Source organism: Rattus norvegicus, chromosome 19 (assembly GCF_021556685.1).
Source record: "Rattus norvegicus strain SHRSP/BbbUtx chromosome 19, alternate assembly SHRSP_T2T, whole genome shotgun sequence".
NCBI lineage: Eukaryota > Metazoa > Chordata > Mammalia > Rodentia > Muridae > Rattus > Rattus norvegicus.
Genome location: NC_141552.1, coordinates 21,139,332 through 21,154,004, shown reverse-complemented (window position 1 = coordinate 21,154,004; position 14,673 = coordinate 21,139,332). Strand labels below are relative to the sequence as shown.

At 42.8% G+C, this 14,673-nt stretch overlaps 1 protein-coding gene and 1 non-coding gene across 8 annotated transcripts in view; one reads left to right on the top strand and one right to left on the bottom strand.

The window, feature by feature from the left end:
- LOC147999066 (disks large homolog 5-like) overlaps positions 1 to 14,673 on the bottom strand; it is an 82,647-nt gene that overhangs the window by 8,590 nt on the left and 59,384 nt on the right. Inside the window, exons 1-4 of one of the 7 annotated variants that reach the window (XM_087596055.1) lie at positions 9,220 to 9,261; positions 8,648 to 8,715; positions 7,812 to 7,878; positions 3,019 to 3,117 (exon numbers count right to left, since the gene is read on the bottom strand). In XM_087596055.1, the coding sequence (XP_087452181.1) occupies positions 3,019 to 3,099 (81 nt within the window). In that variant the 5' untranslated portion in view covers positions 3,100 to 3,117; positions 7,812 to 7,878; positions 8,648 to 8,715; positions 9,220 to 9,261. Of the gene's footprint in view, positions 1 to 3,018; positions 3,118 to 7,811; positions 7,879 to 8,647; positions 8,716 to 9,219 lie in introns of those variants that run through there. The other 6 variants (XM_087596060.1, XM_087596054.1, XM_087596056.1 and 3 more) reach the window with 6 other exon arrangements.
- Positions 7,969 to 8,041, top strand: Trnav-aac (transfer RNA valine (anticodon AAC)). The gene has a single exon. It is a non-coding gene; the product is annotated as a tRNA-Val (tRNA).

Sequence of the window (14,673 nt, the reverse complement as noted above, 5' to 3'; positions counted from 1 at the left end):
ATACTTGTCATAACCCAGAGAGCATGAGAGCCGCTTCCACAAAAAAGGGACACAGTACAGCATAGTGTAAGGTAAAGTGAGAAAAACATTTTCTTCTCAAGGGCAGCATTCCAGCCACCTGCTTGCATCTCTCAGCCGTCTTTCCTTGATCCTGTCTGGGAAGTGTCTCTCAGTGACTCCACAATTTCTCTCTTTGTCCTTTTGTTTTAAAAGTAACACTTTCTATAACATAGCTAAATGTCCTTGAAGGGGTTTAATCATGCAAAAAGAAAGCAATATAATATATAATGTATGCAACCTTTAATGAGTGTATCTATTTTCTTAGGGGTATTTTTCAGATACCTTCCCAGATCTGGATTTAACTTTGGTAATTGTTATCTATCTACAAAATCAACAATATCGAATAAATATTCCAGTTTTCTGGCGTAAAGTCCACGGGAGTAATAACTAATGATTTTGGAATTTGCTCGGTGTCTATTGTTATGTCCCTCATTTCATTTCTGATTTTTAATTCATGTATTGTCTCTCTTGTGCATTGTTAGTTTGAGGAAGTGGTTGTCTCTCTTGTGGATCTTCTCAAAAAAAAAAAAAGAGGAAGAAAAGAAAAAGACAGCTCTTGCGTTCCTTGACTTTGTATTTTTCTCTTTGTTTCTAAAGGCTTGATTTCAACCCTGAGTTTATTGCCCTTCATCAGATCCTACCAGACTCTCTATGGGATGAGGCTTTGCCTCCTCTTGGTAACAGCAGCATGGAATAAATGAAGCTTCTGCGGATCTCTGTTGTGGTGTTGCACATCACAATCTCACTGAAAACCATGCATAGCCTGGTTTTAGGCTCTATTAAAGCAGCCCACTATTTCAGTGTTCCCTGTAAGGTGCCATAGAATGATAGTAACATAATTCTGCATGCATATCGACAGGTTTCTACACGGTCTTCTGGGTCATTTAATAATAATTTATAGTGAGTTCATGGATGAACACACACTCACACACACACACACACACACACACACACACACTTTACTGACATGGTGCATATTCTTTGCACACCAAAAATAAAGTGAGCATTACTGAAAATGCACCAATAATGGAATCGAAGGAGGGAGCTATGGGGAAGCTGGGGCTTAGAGTTACTTAAAAGACCGGATGCAGATTCTCCTTCTATTGGAGGAGAAACTTGATAGACAATGTGGTTCTTTATTTTCTTTCTCTAGAGCACACAGGACTAGGGTGGCAGCTAGGGCTTTGAGTGTATTCGGCAAGTACTGTAGCACTGAATTAAATCCTAGGGCTGGAACCCTATTAATCGTCTACAACAATTACAGGGCAGGCTGGATGACGACACTCAGCTGACAATGTGGACATCTCAAGACAGTCACTGGACAATGGCTGACACACTTGTCTGAAGACTGGAAATGTTTCTTGATCTTGGAGAGGAAAGAAGGACCCTCCAACTACACTGTCCTCAAAGGAAGTTTATTCAGGTGAGGGATGACATGGATTGTTTTGTCTCACGTCACACATGTCAGTAGAAAATATCCTAGGTATTGGATGCCGCTGTTAGCATTAACAGAACAAAGCACATAGTGTTGGGAAGATTAATAAATTATGAGTAGGATTAGAAAACCCCAAGCCTCTTCCAGGTTCTAGGAGAGCAAAAAAAAAAAAAAATACCACGAAATACAGTATTAATGGGATAGTTTGGTTAAATCTAGTTACTAGTTTCTATTGTGATACCTATTGTCAGTGCCTGCGCCAACAGTGTGTGAATATCGGGTGTAGGTTTGTGGGGTTGAAAGAAAACACGTACACGGGTCACCCCTTTTTAGCCAGTGCCACCAAGGCTTTACTGAGATCTCCTTATATACCAGAGGCAATAGCTGTGGAAAAACAACAAGGCAGGTGAAAATCCCCAACCAGGATAATAGGACAAGTCTGTGTGGTGAAAGTTCCAGCCCACTCAGGGGCATAAACAGCTTCTTAAAAACAAGAAGCAGGAAAGCTCAGTGGGGAGAAAGGGTGCCATGGAAAATCCCAGCCCAAATCAGGTGCTAAGAGCAGCTGTCAAAGGTGTAAACAATTTCTTGCTAGAGCAGGCTGAAAGGCTCAGCTAGGGGGGAGGGAAACACCAAGGTAGGGCCCAACAGGAGCCTTCAATGGTGGCTCTAATGTTTCACTTTCCTCTGCCAACTGGCCTCCACACTGTTTCTAGCACCATAATGATTTCAAGTCTTCCTCCTAAGGAATTTTGTGGCAACCATTGAATGCTAAGCACAAGGCTTCATGGGTGTTCCCCTAACACACACCCATGTTGCAACCTTCCATGCAGGCTATTTCTTGATGTGATTTCAAGCACCTGTACATAATAAGACAGGAGAACATTTTGACTGCATATTCAAACTGGTATTATTTCTCAGGAATTTTTAATGGCTAATATTGGTGAAGGAGGATAATTTGAGTTAGGATGAGACATTTTTGGGCAGGATTTGGAAGGAAACATTCATTTAGATGCATAGGAATTACTAAGGTTTTTATAATCAAGCCTTGAGGAAAATTTGGCTTTGGAAGCAGGAGATGCTCAGTGGCTCTGCCCCGGGAAAGTCTCCTGGAAAGGGCACCTCTGCTTATGCTCAGTACAGGGAGAACATTAGCAGGAAGGCAAAGTCTGTTCCCCATGACATCAGCTGTCCCTTCTTGGACATTCTATTGTCTCCTAGAGAGTTCTTGGCGTCCTCTGCTATGTCACCAATGTTGTAGTGACAACCAGTGCCCTAGTTTCTCTCACTACGAGTCTGGCAGATACATCCTAAGACATGTTTTCCAGTCTTAGAAGTGTTTTGGGAGGGGGGATGTCGATTGTGGAGAGACTAGGGTGAAGGTGTCTGACCTTTCGTCTCAAAGAAATGATGGACAAAGAAAGTGGTTCTGGGGAATGTGGAGTAAGTTCTGGGCAGTGTCTTTTGAGCTTTCTGTTGAGGCAGGGGGAGGGATGGTGGGGGTCCTGCAAGCTTAAGCTGACCTTTCTAGCAATTGGCCACAACAACTGGAGCATCTGCAAAGGAATTGAATTTCCATGAATATCACAATTCCTGAAGGTCATGGATTTCAGAATTCTTTTCTGTAAGAAAGCACAACAGAGGCTAATAGGAGGAAAACTTCAAGACAATGAACTAAACTATACCCAAGAAAAACCAAGAAATTAATCTTCTCTCAATAATTTAAAAAAAGAGAAGCACACAAACATAATTTCACCTATAACCAGAAAAAGAAGAGAATGCAGCAATCATTGGCTTTAATATCTGACCAGATCCTCTTTCCCTAATCCCCGAGCTCCCAGGGGCCAAACTGCCAGCCAAAGTGTATGCAAGGATGCTCTATGGTTCTAGGTGAGTCCTGTTGCCCCACCAAAGGCAGATCCTAGAGGTGTGAGGTGGGGATGGATATGTGTGGGTGCAGGAGCACTGTCACATAGGCAAAGCTGAGCAGAAACGGGATGTAAGGTTTGATGAGGGGAGGCTGGAAAGCAGGACAACAGTTGAAATGTAAATAAATAAAATAACCAATTAATAAAAATAGCCAAAAATAAAATAAGTAAAAAGGTAAATGAAAATGAAACCAAACCAACCAAACAAACAAACAAAAATCCCTGTGGTGGATTGGCCTAATGCTGCTTGTATTTTAATGCTAATTTGGAGAACTCAAGACTGGTTAACCCCAAATAACTGACCCTGTTCCCAGTTAACTGTGATTATAAAGAAGCCAACAGCCAACAGCAGAGAGATGGGGGAGGTGAACTTTGAGGGCTTTGCTAGAGAGGATCATGAGGAGGGAAGAAGGAAGAAGAAGCTGCCATAGAATAAAGGAAGAACGTGTGTGATGGAGAGGAGAGAGGAAGAGGACAGCAGCCATGGTTAAGGGAGAGGAGAGCCTGGTCCTGAGGGCTGTCCAAGTGGAACAAAGAGCAGCCAAGATGCTACACAGCCAGTAAGAGTTGAGCATTATTGTTTGGAAAGTAGATCTGATACCATGGAGGGCAGGCAGCTGCCCAGCTACTGTGCTGACTAATGTACACTAAAATAAATTTAACAAAATATGTATAACCAGTAAGACAGCTCTGTAGAGGATCCTAAAAGGATTACTTTAGTTTGAAGGGAAGGACAAAATACCAGAGAACACAGGGGATAAATTAATAAAACTAGGAAAGTTAATCAAAGAAGACTGTGAAAACCACAAAAATTAACAAAATGACAAAATTTAATACATAGGTTTAAATAATAATTACATATCACTAAACTCAATATCTAGGGTGGTGGGGCATGGATTCTGCCATGGTCTGAACTCAGAAAGGTGGGGTTGGGAGAAACATGTCTGGTTAAATAGTCCACCCACATTGTGTCAATGTGATTTAATCTAAGGACGAAGAAGTGGAGTATCTCTCACGGCTTTCTTCTAACCCCTTGAAAGGATCACTGGGGTGTGGCCTCAGTACTTCATACTTCTTGCTAGGTCAGCGAAACTCAAGGAAGCTTGAGATTGTCATAGCACAGTGTTAGGCTAGATATACTGAGTAGATGATACTAAGTTGTTCAGATGGTGATATCCATTTGCATGTGTTCTTAATGTGGACCTAAGGAAAGAGAGATCAAGGTCCTTAGAATAGAAGGGACATTCCCAGTCCTTTTCTACCATTCCAGACTGAAAGGCTGGTAGGGAGAAAGTGGTAAATAATAAAGAATTAATAGATGATGCTTTGAATGAAGGGTTGGTTTCTGTGCTGGTTTTAGACAGGGTCTCACGCATCCATGTTGCCCTCTCCCTGGCTGGCCCGGTTCACTTTGAAGTCAGTGCTTCCATTTCCAATAGACAGTCTTACAAGAGGGGCCTCCGAGGTCTCTGAGGACAGCATTAGCCATTGACAGTTGAGGTGTGCAACCCACAACTATAGTTTTAGCCACTTTGTTCCATGTCTACCAGCTATTTCAGATTGTTGCTGTTCTATGCCTGACAATCAAGGACACATAAAAATAACCTGATAGAGAGCAAGGACATGGTGATCACATCCTTGCCTCTGCTGTATGTTCTGGATGAGGTTTGTTAAAATTCCAATATTGCAAAAAGCTTTATATAGGGCCCATCACATTAAGGGTCACTATGCACTGTTCTATCTAAAATGGCCTAATCAGAACTGACCGCCAGACAACACTTCCTGCGAAGTTCATATGAGAAGCTTAAGTTTTTTGTTCTTCCTTCCTTCCTTCCTTTATTTCTTTCTTTCTTTCTTTCTTTCCTTCTTTCTTTCTTTCTCTCTCTCTTTCTTTCTTTCTTTCTTTCTTTCTTTCTTTCTTTCTTTCTTTCTTTCTTTCTTTCTTTGCTTTATAGGTTTAGAGGAATGTATTCTGGGCCACGGACCTGCCCCTAGTATCTCTGCTATGGATGTGATCAATCAGTGTTAGTGTATGCATTCAATAAAATGTCCATTTTTGACTAAGGTAGATGCTTCTGTGTTTTGTGGGGTGACCCATTGTCAATGTCTAGTGAGTTGGGGCCCTGGGTATGGTCGCATACCCCAGGACACAGGGGGTGCAGAGCAAAGGCATAAGAAACTGCATGCAGTTGCAAGCTTTATTAATCCTTATTAAGCTAAGAATATGCATCACTACAATTTTCATTGTGTCAAGATACCATAAGATTATTATTCCCAGGATACCAGGAACAATGAGGGAAGATTAAACAAAGAAAGACGAATAAACAAAAGCTTCTTCTAAAAATATTCATATAACAAATAACCTCTCTTATTATAATCAAAATATACTCACCATTACCAAGAGAGCGTTAGAACCACTTCCATAGAAACGGGACACAGCAGAACATAATTTAAGGCCAAGTGAGAAAAACATTTTCTTCTCCAGGGCGGCATTCCAGCCCCTACTTGAATCTGTCACCAGGCCTTTCTTGACCCTGCCTGGGAGCTGCATCTCTATGTCTTAACAATTCCTTCTTTTTTCTTTTGTTTTAAAGTAACACTTTACATAACATAGCTAAAGGTCCTTGTAGGGGTTTAGTCATGTAAAAATAAAGCAACATAATACATAATGTACATAAGATTATGGCAAAACTAGTTCCTCCCATGCTATGGAAAATCCTTTGAAGCCAAGCCTTGGGATCTAATCCTGTCAATTGATCAGCCAATAATTTCGCTATTTCCATAGGGGTAGTATCTTCCAGCTGTTTACCAGAAGACATTCAAACATCATATTTCAAGGCATTAATTACTTTTGAAGCACTTTCATTACCCTCTAAATAGGCTTGAATTAACTTCCAATCATGTTCTGTGTCATTATCCATATATTTATTAACAGACAAGTAGTAGGATTTCATCAGGATAAGCAATATAAGCCCGATAACTGGCATTGTTCGCAGCAGAAGAAACCATGAGTAAAACACACATTGCTAAGAATAAGTGCTCAGCAGTAAAGGACTTTCCTGAAGGAGACAAAATTATTCCTTTCAGTGCTTAATCGCTTCACCTGACCCCACATAGGTAATAGGGTTGTCACTGCACGGATCCTTATCCATTGTTGTTTGTGGACACTAAGAGAAGCCAGGGCCTCAGTAATGGAGGACACCTCCTCATCTCCTGAGAACATCCATCAGGAGAAAATGTAGCTGGTTTAACTGGATTCCTTTGAGGGTAGGGAGCAGTTCTTATTATTCTGTGCTTGGATCCATCTCCCGGGTAACCAGAATAGTCTCCCATCCTGTAATGAGACAAAACCCTCTCCCCTATATACAATGATGTCCCTTCCTGCCATTCAGCATCCCGGGCAATTTTTATCCATACTGTCGGTTCCATGCCTTCTTGGGGGAAGTTCAACAAAGTGTCTATCGGCTTTTGATATAACTTCACCTTGTGGTAAATTAAGAAAATTAATAACGTATAATGCTTGTGCCAATATAGCCCTGGGACTGGTCTGCAAACTCCATTCAGGTTGCATAAGGCCATCTCTTTTCCCCCTTTTTAATTTTATAATTTGTCATTTCAGGGTATGGTGAATTCTTTCAACAAAAGCTTGTCCTTGTTTATTGTGTTCTGTACCAGTAATATGTACAATATGATATCATTGACAAAATTGTTTATATTGATAAGAAATATATGTTGGTCCATTATCAATTTTAATTTTAGAAGGCAGTCCCATAACAGCAAAAGTTTCCAATAGATGCTGTATAACATGAGCAGTGCGTACTCCTGGCAATGGTGTAGCCCACACAAATTTTGAAAAATTATCTATGCTTACATCTATATGTGAAAGGCGACCAAACTCAGAAATATGGGTTATATCGATCTGACACGATGTATTAAGTTGCATCCTTCTGGGATTAATTTGAGATGGAACACATTTTATACGTGAAGACTAACACATAGGACAATTAGCAATAATTTGTTTGGCTTAAGAATAGGGAAGCTTATATTTAATATGTAAATATCCTGTATTGGCATGATTATGACTGTGTTCTTCTGGGGTAGCAAATGCCACTAATTGATCTACCATATGATTGCCAAGTGTTAAAGATTCTGGAAATTTTGAATGTGATCTAGTATGTGTAATGAATATTCTAGAGTTTCATAATAACAATAGTCCTTTAATATGTGAGAATAACATTTAATATAGGCCTAGATGTAGAAACAACAGCAGTCGCAATATTCTGTACTACTCCTACAACATAAGCGGACTCAGCTATAATATTTTTACATCATGAGTAAAATCCTGGAATACATTAATTACCGCTAATAATTCATTTTGTTGTACTGACCCAAAAGAAGATTCTTGTCCCCAAAATTAATCTTTGGTCCAATAAGCCATCTTGGTGTTAGAACCATCTGTAAACACAGTAAAGGCTGATGGTAATGGATCAACAGAAATTAGTGTATTTATCAAATTTTTTTTGGTTTTTTAAAGCAATCCCGGGGTTGGGGATTTAGCTCAGTGGTAGAGCGCTTGCCTAACAAGCACGAGGCCCTGGGTTCGATCCCCAGCTCCAAAAGAAAAGAAAAAAAAATTACTACAGTAAAGCAATCCCACAATTTACTATGGGGAGGATGAAATTCAATATTTCCAGTGTAAGAAATCATGGCTAATTGAAAAACCTCAGACATCTGCATTAAATATTCCACTTTATCTTTCCTTAATGGGAAAACAATAGCAGCACAATCATATCCCCACAGTGTAACAGGTCTTTGTATGCCTTGCTGAATAATTAAAGAAATTTGTTCCTCATAATTTGTTAATGTTTGGTTAAAGTTTTATTTAATTTATATCCATTCTAAAGGCAACTCATCCTGAGCGAAAGTGCCTGTAGGATATTCAAGAGTATTTAAACATATAATTTAATAACTCTATCTGGATCAATACATGCCAAATATGCATCTTTCCATTTTCAGAAAAGACACCCTTGCATGCCTTCATATAAGCATTAATATCCCCAGCCTCCTTTATAGGTAATAATGCTCTCCTGTACTCTTCATTAGCATTTTCAAAAGCAAGCATTTGCAGCAGTTGTCCTCCAGCTACCTCTCCTACCATTGTTCTTTCCAATGTTAATTTTAATATACATAAAAACTTAATATATGGTTCATAGAAAGCTACTACCTTTTTCAACCAACCAGTATCATCCTTTATAATAAGTCGGTTGGGCCACACCTTGAATCAATGCTGGCCTAATTATAGGAAAAGAAAAAGCAGGTGAATTTGTCATCATCATCTTGTGAATCTAATGGTCAACATGCCATCCTCGGGAAACGACTTAGAAAAACCTGCTTCAGGCAGTGGTGCAGAGGGCAAAACTTTTACTTTCGTTTTGTCTTAATGAAGCTCTAGCTTCTTGTTCTGTATTCGTTATTACCCTGTCTGCATTCATGGCCTTGAACACAGTAAAAATTACAGCCCAAAGAGACCAGAAATTGAAATCTTTTTGCCCTGCCTGACAGCCTTTTTCACCTTAACTTTCACTTTGACCCAGATATCAGAATCCCTGGAACCCTCGTCAGGGAATCATGGAGTTTACTCTTGCTGTCTCTAAACACTTTTCTAAACCAGACTACGAGACATGAATTCCCTGAACTCTTAAAGATGCTTAAGCATAGCGAGATGAAGAGAAGATTTATCTTGTCCCATTTCCTTGTAATAAAATGTACTTACCTTATCTGACTGTCCAGACTTACCTTCAGGGACCCTGTTCCAGTGCCATAGGTCGACGTCTAGGGAGTTGGGAGCCATGCGTCCGGTCTCATTCCTTTCTGTGTTTCCCGATGCTCAGTGGCCATGCCACTCCAGCATGCTTTGAAATGAACCAGTCCGGAACCACCACCACCACCACCACCACCACCACCACCACCACCACCACCACCACCACCACCAATTTGGTTTTGTAAATAAAGTTTTATTGACATCACCATCCTCAGCATTTACATCCTGTTCAGTGCTGCTTCTGGCTGCAGCTGCAGGGATTAGGAGCCACAGAGCCCTTTAGGCTCCCAGAGCTGAGAGCATTGACCATTAGCCTTGTTTGTGAAAGAGGTGACTGACCCCTGTGCTCGAGGTGGCCTTTCCGTGCCCCTTAACCCATAGCATAGGTCTCTGTGCCATCCTCTCCCTTTGCTATGGTGTGCACTTCCTGGTACATTTCCGTTAGCTCTTGACATTTCCAGAGCATTGGTCTTGCAAATTGAATTTGCATGGCACCAGGAATAGACCTGATAGCAGGGTGTGGGACACTCCCTATGGGGACCCTGCCCAGGGGCATAAGCTTACTTTTCCAGTCAACTCCCTGAACAGTGAGCCTTTGTGGGACAAGGTACTTCACTACATGACTTGACCTCTCTGCAGTGCACCCAATCCCTGCTTGGCTCAGATGTCCCCCAGAGAGATTGTGTGTGTGTCCCCAGTAGAGGCAGCACTCTGTGTGGTGGCATTGACATGGCATCCAGGAAAGTCAAAACCAGAGGGACATGTCGGGCAGTTGGAAGCAGATGTCTGTGTCCATGGAGAGAAGGATGGACTAGACACTCCTACAGGGGGTGAGCTGAGAAGCACTTCCTTGGCTTTTTCACAGCCGTGTAGGCTGCATGCCATGCTGTGTACCCATGCTGTGCTGAAGCCCCAGGCTTTGAGTCTCCCACACCTGCTGTGTCCTGGGTCCAGGGTAGGATTAAGCAGACTTCAGCAGGAGAAAGGTGAAAACCCTGGTTGCAGGGTGGGGATGGCACAGTCATAACACTCCTGCACATGAGGCCCCTGACTTAGAGCCGTACAGCAGCTGTGACAAGCCAGCTCTGGTGACACTCATCTGCAATGCCAGGCCATGGGGGGTAGAGGCAGTAGGATCAGTTGTTTAATTATCCTTGGCTACACGGCAAGTTCGAGGCCAGCCTGGGCAACTTTGTCTATTAAAATAAGACAAAACTAGGTCTTGACTCTGAGCATCACTGCCTGTACCTGGCATGGTTGCCCCACCCCAGGTAAGAAACCCCTCTGTCCAGAGGCCATAACTGCAGGAGACCCCTGGCCAAGTGTCTATACAGCGCCCTGTTTGACTGGTCTGTGCTGAGGACCAACCACGCTCTCCTCAACAGGAAGGACATGGGAGAGGCTGTTTCTGTGAGGTCCCGGGCCCTGAGACGGCCAAGAATAAACCCTGTCCTTGGGAAAGCCATGGAGACTAGGAACCCAGGGGATCTCTGCAAACACCAGGGCTGGCAGGGGACTCTGATCCTCTACAGCAGCTGCTCTCAATCTGTGGGTTCTACCTCAGAGCTCCTGCACACCAGACATTTACATTACAGTTCCTCACAGTAACAAAGTTACACTCATGAAGTAGCTCTCCAATAAGTTTATGGTTGGGATCACAACATGAGGAACTGAAATAAAGAGTCACAGCATTAGGAAGGGTAAGAACCGCCATTCTATAGGAACCCAGGCATCTGCACTCGGTGTCTGGGAGTGTGATAGGCTAGGCTTCACCCTCAGCGATGCCAGCATGTGGGCACCAAGCCCAGGTTCCACCCCAATGCTTCCTGGATATGTGCAGGCCTGGTTCCATCAAGAAGTAATAAAGGGACCCTTGGCAAAAAACACTGGGTACCAAACAGGTCAGGAAAACACACCCCCTCTGCTGCAACTCCTCTCAGGAGGGCTAGTCTTTCCAGGAGGCCCCAGCTATAACCAAACCTTGTCTCCCAGTGCTTGCCCATTGGTGTCTTGGCCATATTCAGATTTGAGGACTTTGAACAGAATAGCTTCCAGCAGATTTGCATCAATGAATCCAACAAGCAGTTGCAGTCCTACTTCACCCAGCACACCTTCAAGCTGGAGCAGGTGAGAGTGGACACCTATTCCCCAGCCCAGCCCAGCCATCACCCTGAATGTCAGCTGTGTCCATCAGTATCAGCAGGATGGGGCCTGGGCACCATAGGTTCCCCAGGACCTAAAGCTATGTCCTTGAACTCAGTGCCATGCTCAGCCCTTCTAGCCTCTTTCAACCCTTCTGGAAGCTCAACTGCTCCTGCAGCAAGGCAGCAGTGTGCACATTCTGTCACGTCATTTGTGTGTGTCTACAGGAGGTCAGAGCCTGTCCCCTCTGGTCCTTTCTTTTGCTGTATTTGCCTTTCTGAGGAGGCAGCACCCACAGGTATGGGAGGCAGCCACATGCATATTCTGCAGCCATGTCTGATTCCTCTGAGGCTCAGTCCCACTTACACACCTACCCTCCAACCTCCCCACTCCATGTCACCCCTGGGGCTCTGTAAACCTTCCTGTTTTCTGTCTTTATGTAATTGGTGACACTGCAGCCCTCAGTGGTGTCATACAGTGTTAGTTTGTCTTTGCACTGCCTGGAGGTCTGACTTAGGAGAATGGCTACCATTCTCATTCCTGTTCAAGGGTCAGAATCTGAATCCTATGTAAGGCTGAATAATATTCCAGCACATGGCTGTGCCATATTGAATTTACACAGTCACCTATGGATCTTATATTTTGGCTTGTAAACACACACATATAAGACTCAAGTGACACCCAAGTGGAGAATTATTGAAGTCCTCCATGGCTTTCTGAACCGTCTGAGAGACCATCCTGTCCACAGTGTATAGGGCACCATCTACTCATAGCTCACACAGCATGAGAAGATTAGGGAGGGTTAACCTGGCTTCTCTGTCTCCTACTTTCTGCCACACTAGCCCTAGCATCTTTCTGTATTGCAGTGAATGTTTAGAACCCAGGAGGATGCCAGCTTCCTTGCTCAAATATAGCAAGTTCCTCCTTGCCTGCTTTGAAACTGAGTCTTATGCAGCCCAGGCTGGCTTTGATCTCACCATTAGTTAAGATGGCCATGAACTCCTGGTTCTCATGCCTCAGACGTCTCTGAGTGCTGGGTGACAGGTATGCACCACTCTTAAGTCCTGCCACTGGGGCAAGAGTGAGCAGAGCCAGCTCTGAAGCACACACTTTGCTGGTGTCAGTGATGACTGACTTATGTTTCCTGTCTTCCTTGCACATGGCCCTTCTTGCTGCATGCCATCCTTTCTCCCTGTGACTCATGGGGGACACCAAGCCTGAGGATGTTAGGAAGAAGTTTACTTACTTCACTGGGTTGGAGGCTGTTAGGTTCCTGTGTCAGTAGGTGAGATTCAAGCTAGAAGGTTTGTGGCATGAGAAACTGGAACTGGAATGGCAGGAACAATCGTCGCCTGGCTCTGAGAAGACCAGGTGGGCAGAAACTCATCGTTGGGCAGGTAGTGAGCTCAAGACCAGGCTGGGCATTGCTCAGCACATGTGAACAGGTGTGCTTACATGGACCTGTGTTTCCCCCACATGGTCACCACTTATCCAGGCACGGTGAATACTCCAAGGAGCTTTTTATGTTTTAACATTTTGTGTTTTTGTGTGTCCATACATACATATACACACATACATTCGTACATATACACGAATACATGTACATTAAAACACATGCATATACATGACTATACACATTCATGCTCACACACACATATATACACACCTACATGCATACACACATACACACACATACACACATACATGCATACACACATACACATATACATACATACATACACACACATACAATACATATACACACATACAAATACACCTATACACACATATAGACAGACATATACACACATATACATATACACGTATACACATACATGCATACACACATTCATATCCACACGTACATACAGACATATACATATATACTCACATACATGTAAGCACATGAGTGGAAGCCAGAGGACAGCTTGGCCCTTGTTTCTCTCCTTTTTACCACGTGGGTCCTGGGGATTGAGTCAAGCTCATCAGACTTGACAGCAAGCCCCTTTAACTGTAGAGCCCTCTCATTGGCTGCCAGTCACCTCTTTCCACAAATTCTATCCATGGTGGAATGTTTACAGTTGTTATTCTCATGATTCCTTCAGCAATAGCGCAGACATTATTTACACTGCATTAGGAGTTATAATTCCTGTAGATGTCAGGAGAGCTGGAGGCGTGCATGAAGAAGAGAGCCCACTTTCAATGTCATTATGTGGTATTGCCTTAGGCCCTTTTATACACTCCCCTGGCTTTGTTGAGTATATATTTGAGGGCTCTCTATGACTGTGCAAAGAAGTAAGAGATAGGGCTGGGCCACAAAATAGGAAAGTACTTGTTCATCCAAAAACAAAAACAAAAAACAAACAAACAAACAAACAAAAATAGCTCTAGGGTTAAATATTGGTGCTAGTGCTGAACTACACAGCCAGAAGGTATTTTTCTAAGTAAATAACACAATATTGGGGATGACAATATGATCAAATATCCTACAACATAAGTTTGCAATGTTACCTACATTTTATAAATCAAGTCTGACCACCGTTTTGGTTGTTTCCAATCCTGTCTGAGTGCATCATCACGGGAATCCCAAGGAAAATCACAAATGGGTTCTTGAAGCTGTTGCACAGGGCCAGTATAGACCTAAATACCACAGAGGAAACCTTGATTCTTATCTCAAGGGATCATTCACCATCCCTCTTGTCACATAACTTATGACAAGACGTCACCTTTCCTAAACTTAGCCTTTTTCCCAAGTGCTGCAGAAGGGAAGATCTGGTGTCAAGGGGTCTGGATTCAAACCACAGGAACACTGAATTCATTTAAATAGGTGTAGTTTATTAATGCACACACCAATACAGTTCAACCAGAGCAACAGCTCACAACTGTGTACTGGACATTGCTAGGCCCTGCTCATTGCAAAATCCACATGGGCTCATGCACAAGTGTTGGAAATGCTTCGGTCTATGGGCCCTGACTCAGGCCATTTTACACATAATTGTTCCAATTTTCCTTGAATCTATTGGGTCCTATGTGAAGAATACACTTGGGGAACTTGTTAAGATTAACAAACCTCATAACATACAGAACATAACAGGGTATGTGACCAGCACCACACAGTTCAACGTCAGAGTTTTTTGTTCTTTGTTAGTGTTTTTCTTGGCATCCATGATGTGGAGGCGTATTACAGAACAATAGGAAAGAGCTGGCTGCTGTGTAACAAATTCGCTGCTATTAAGGTAGGTACGGGGGCAAGACCTCAGCAGTAGCCCTTAAGATGGGAAGGAGAT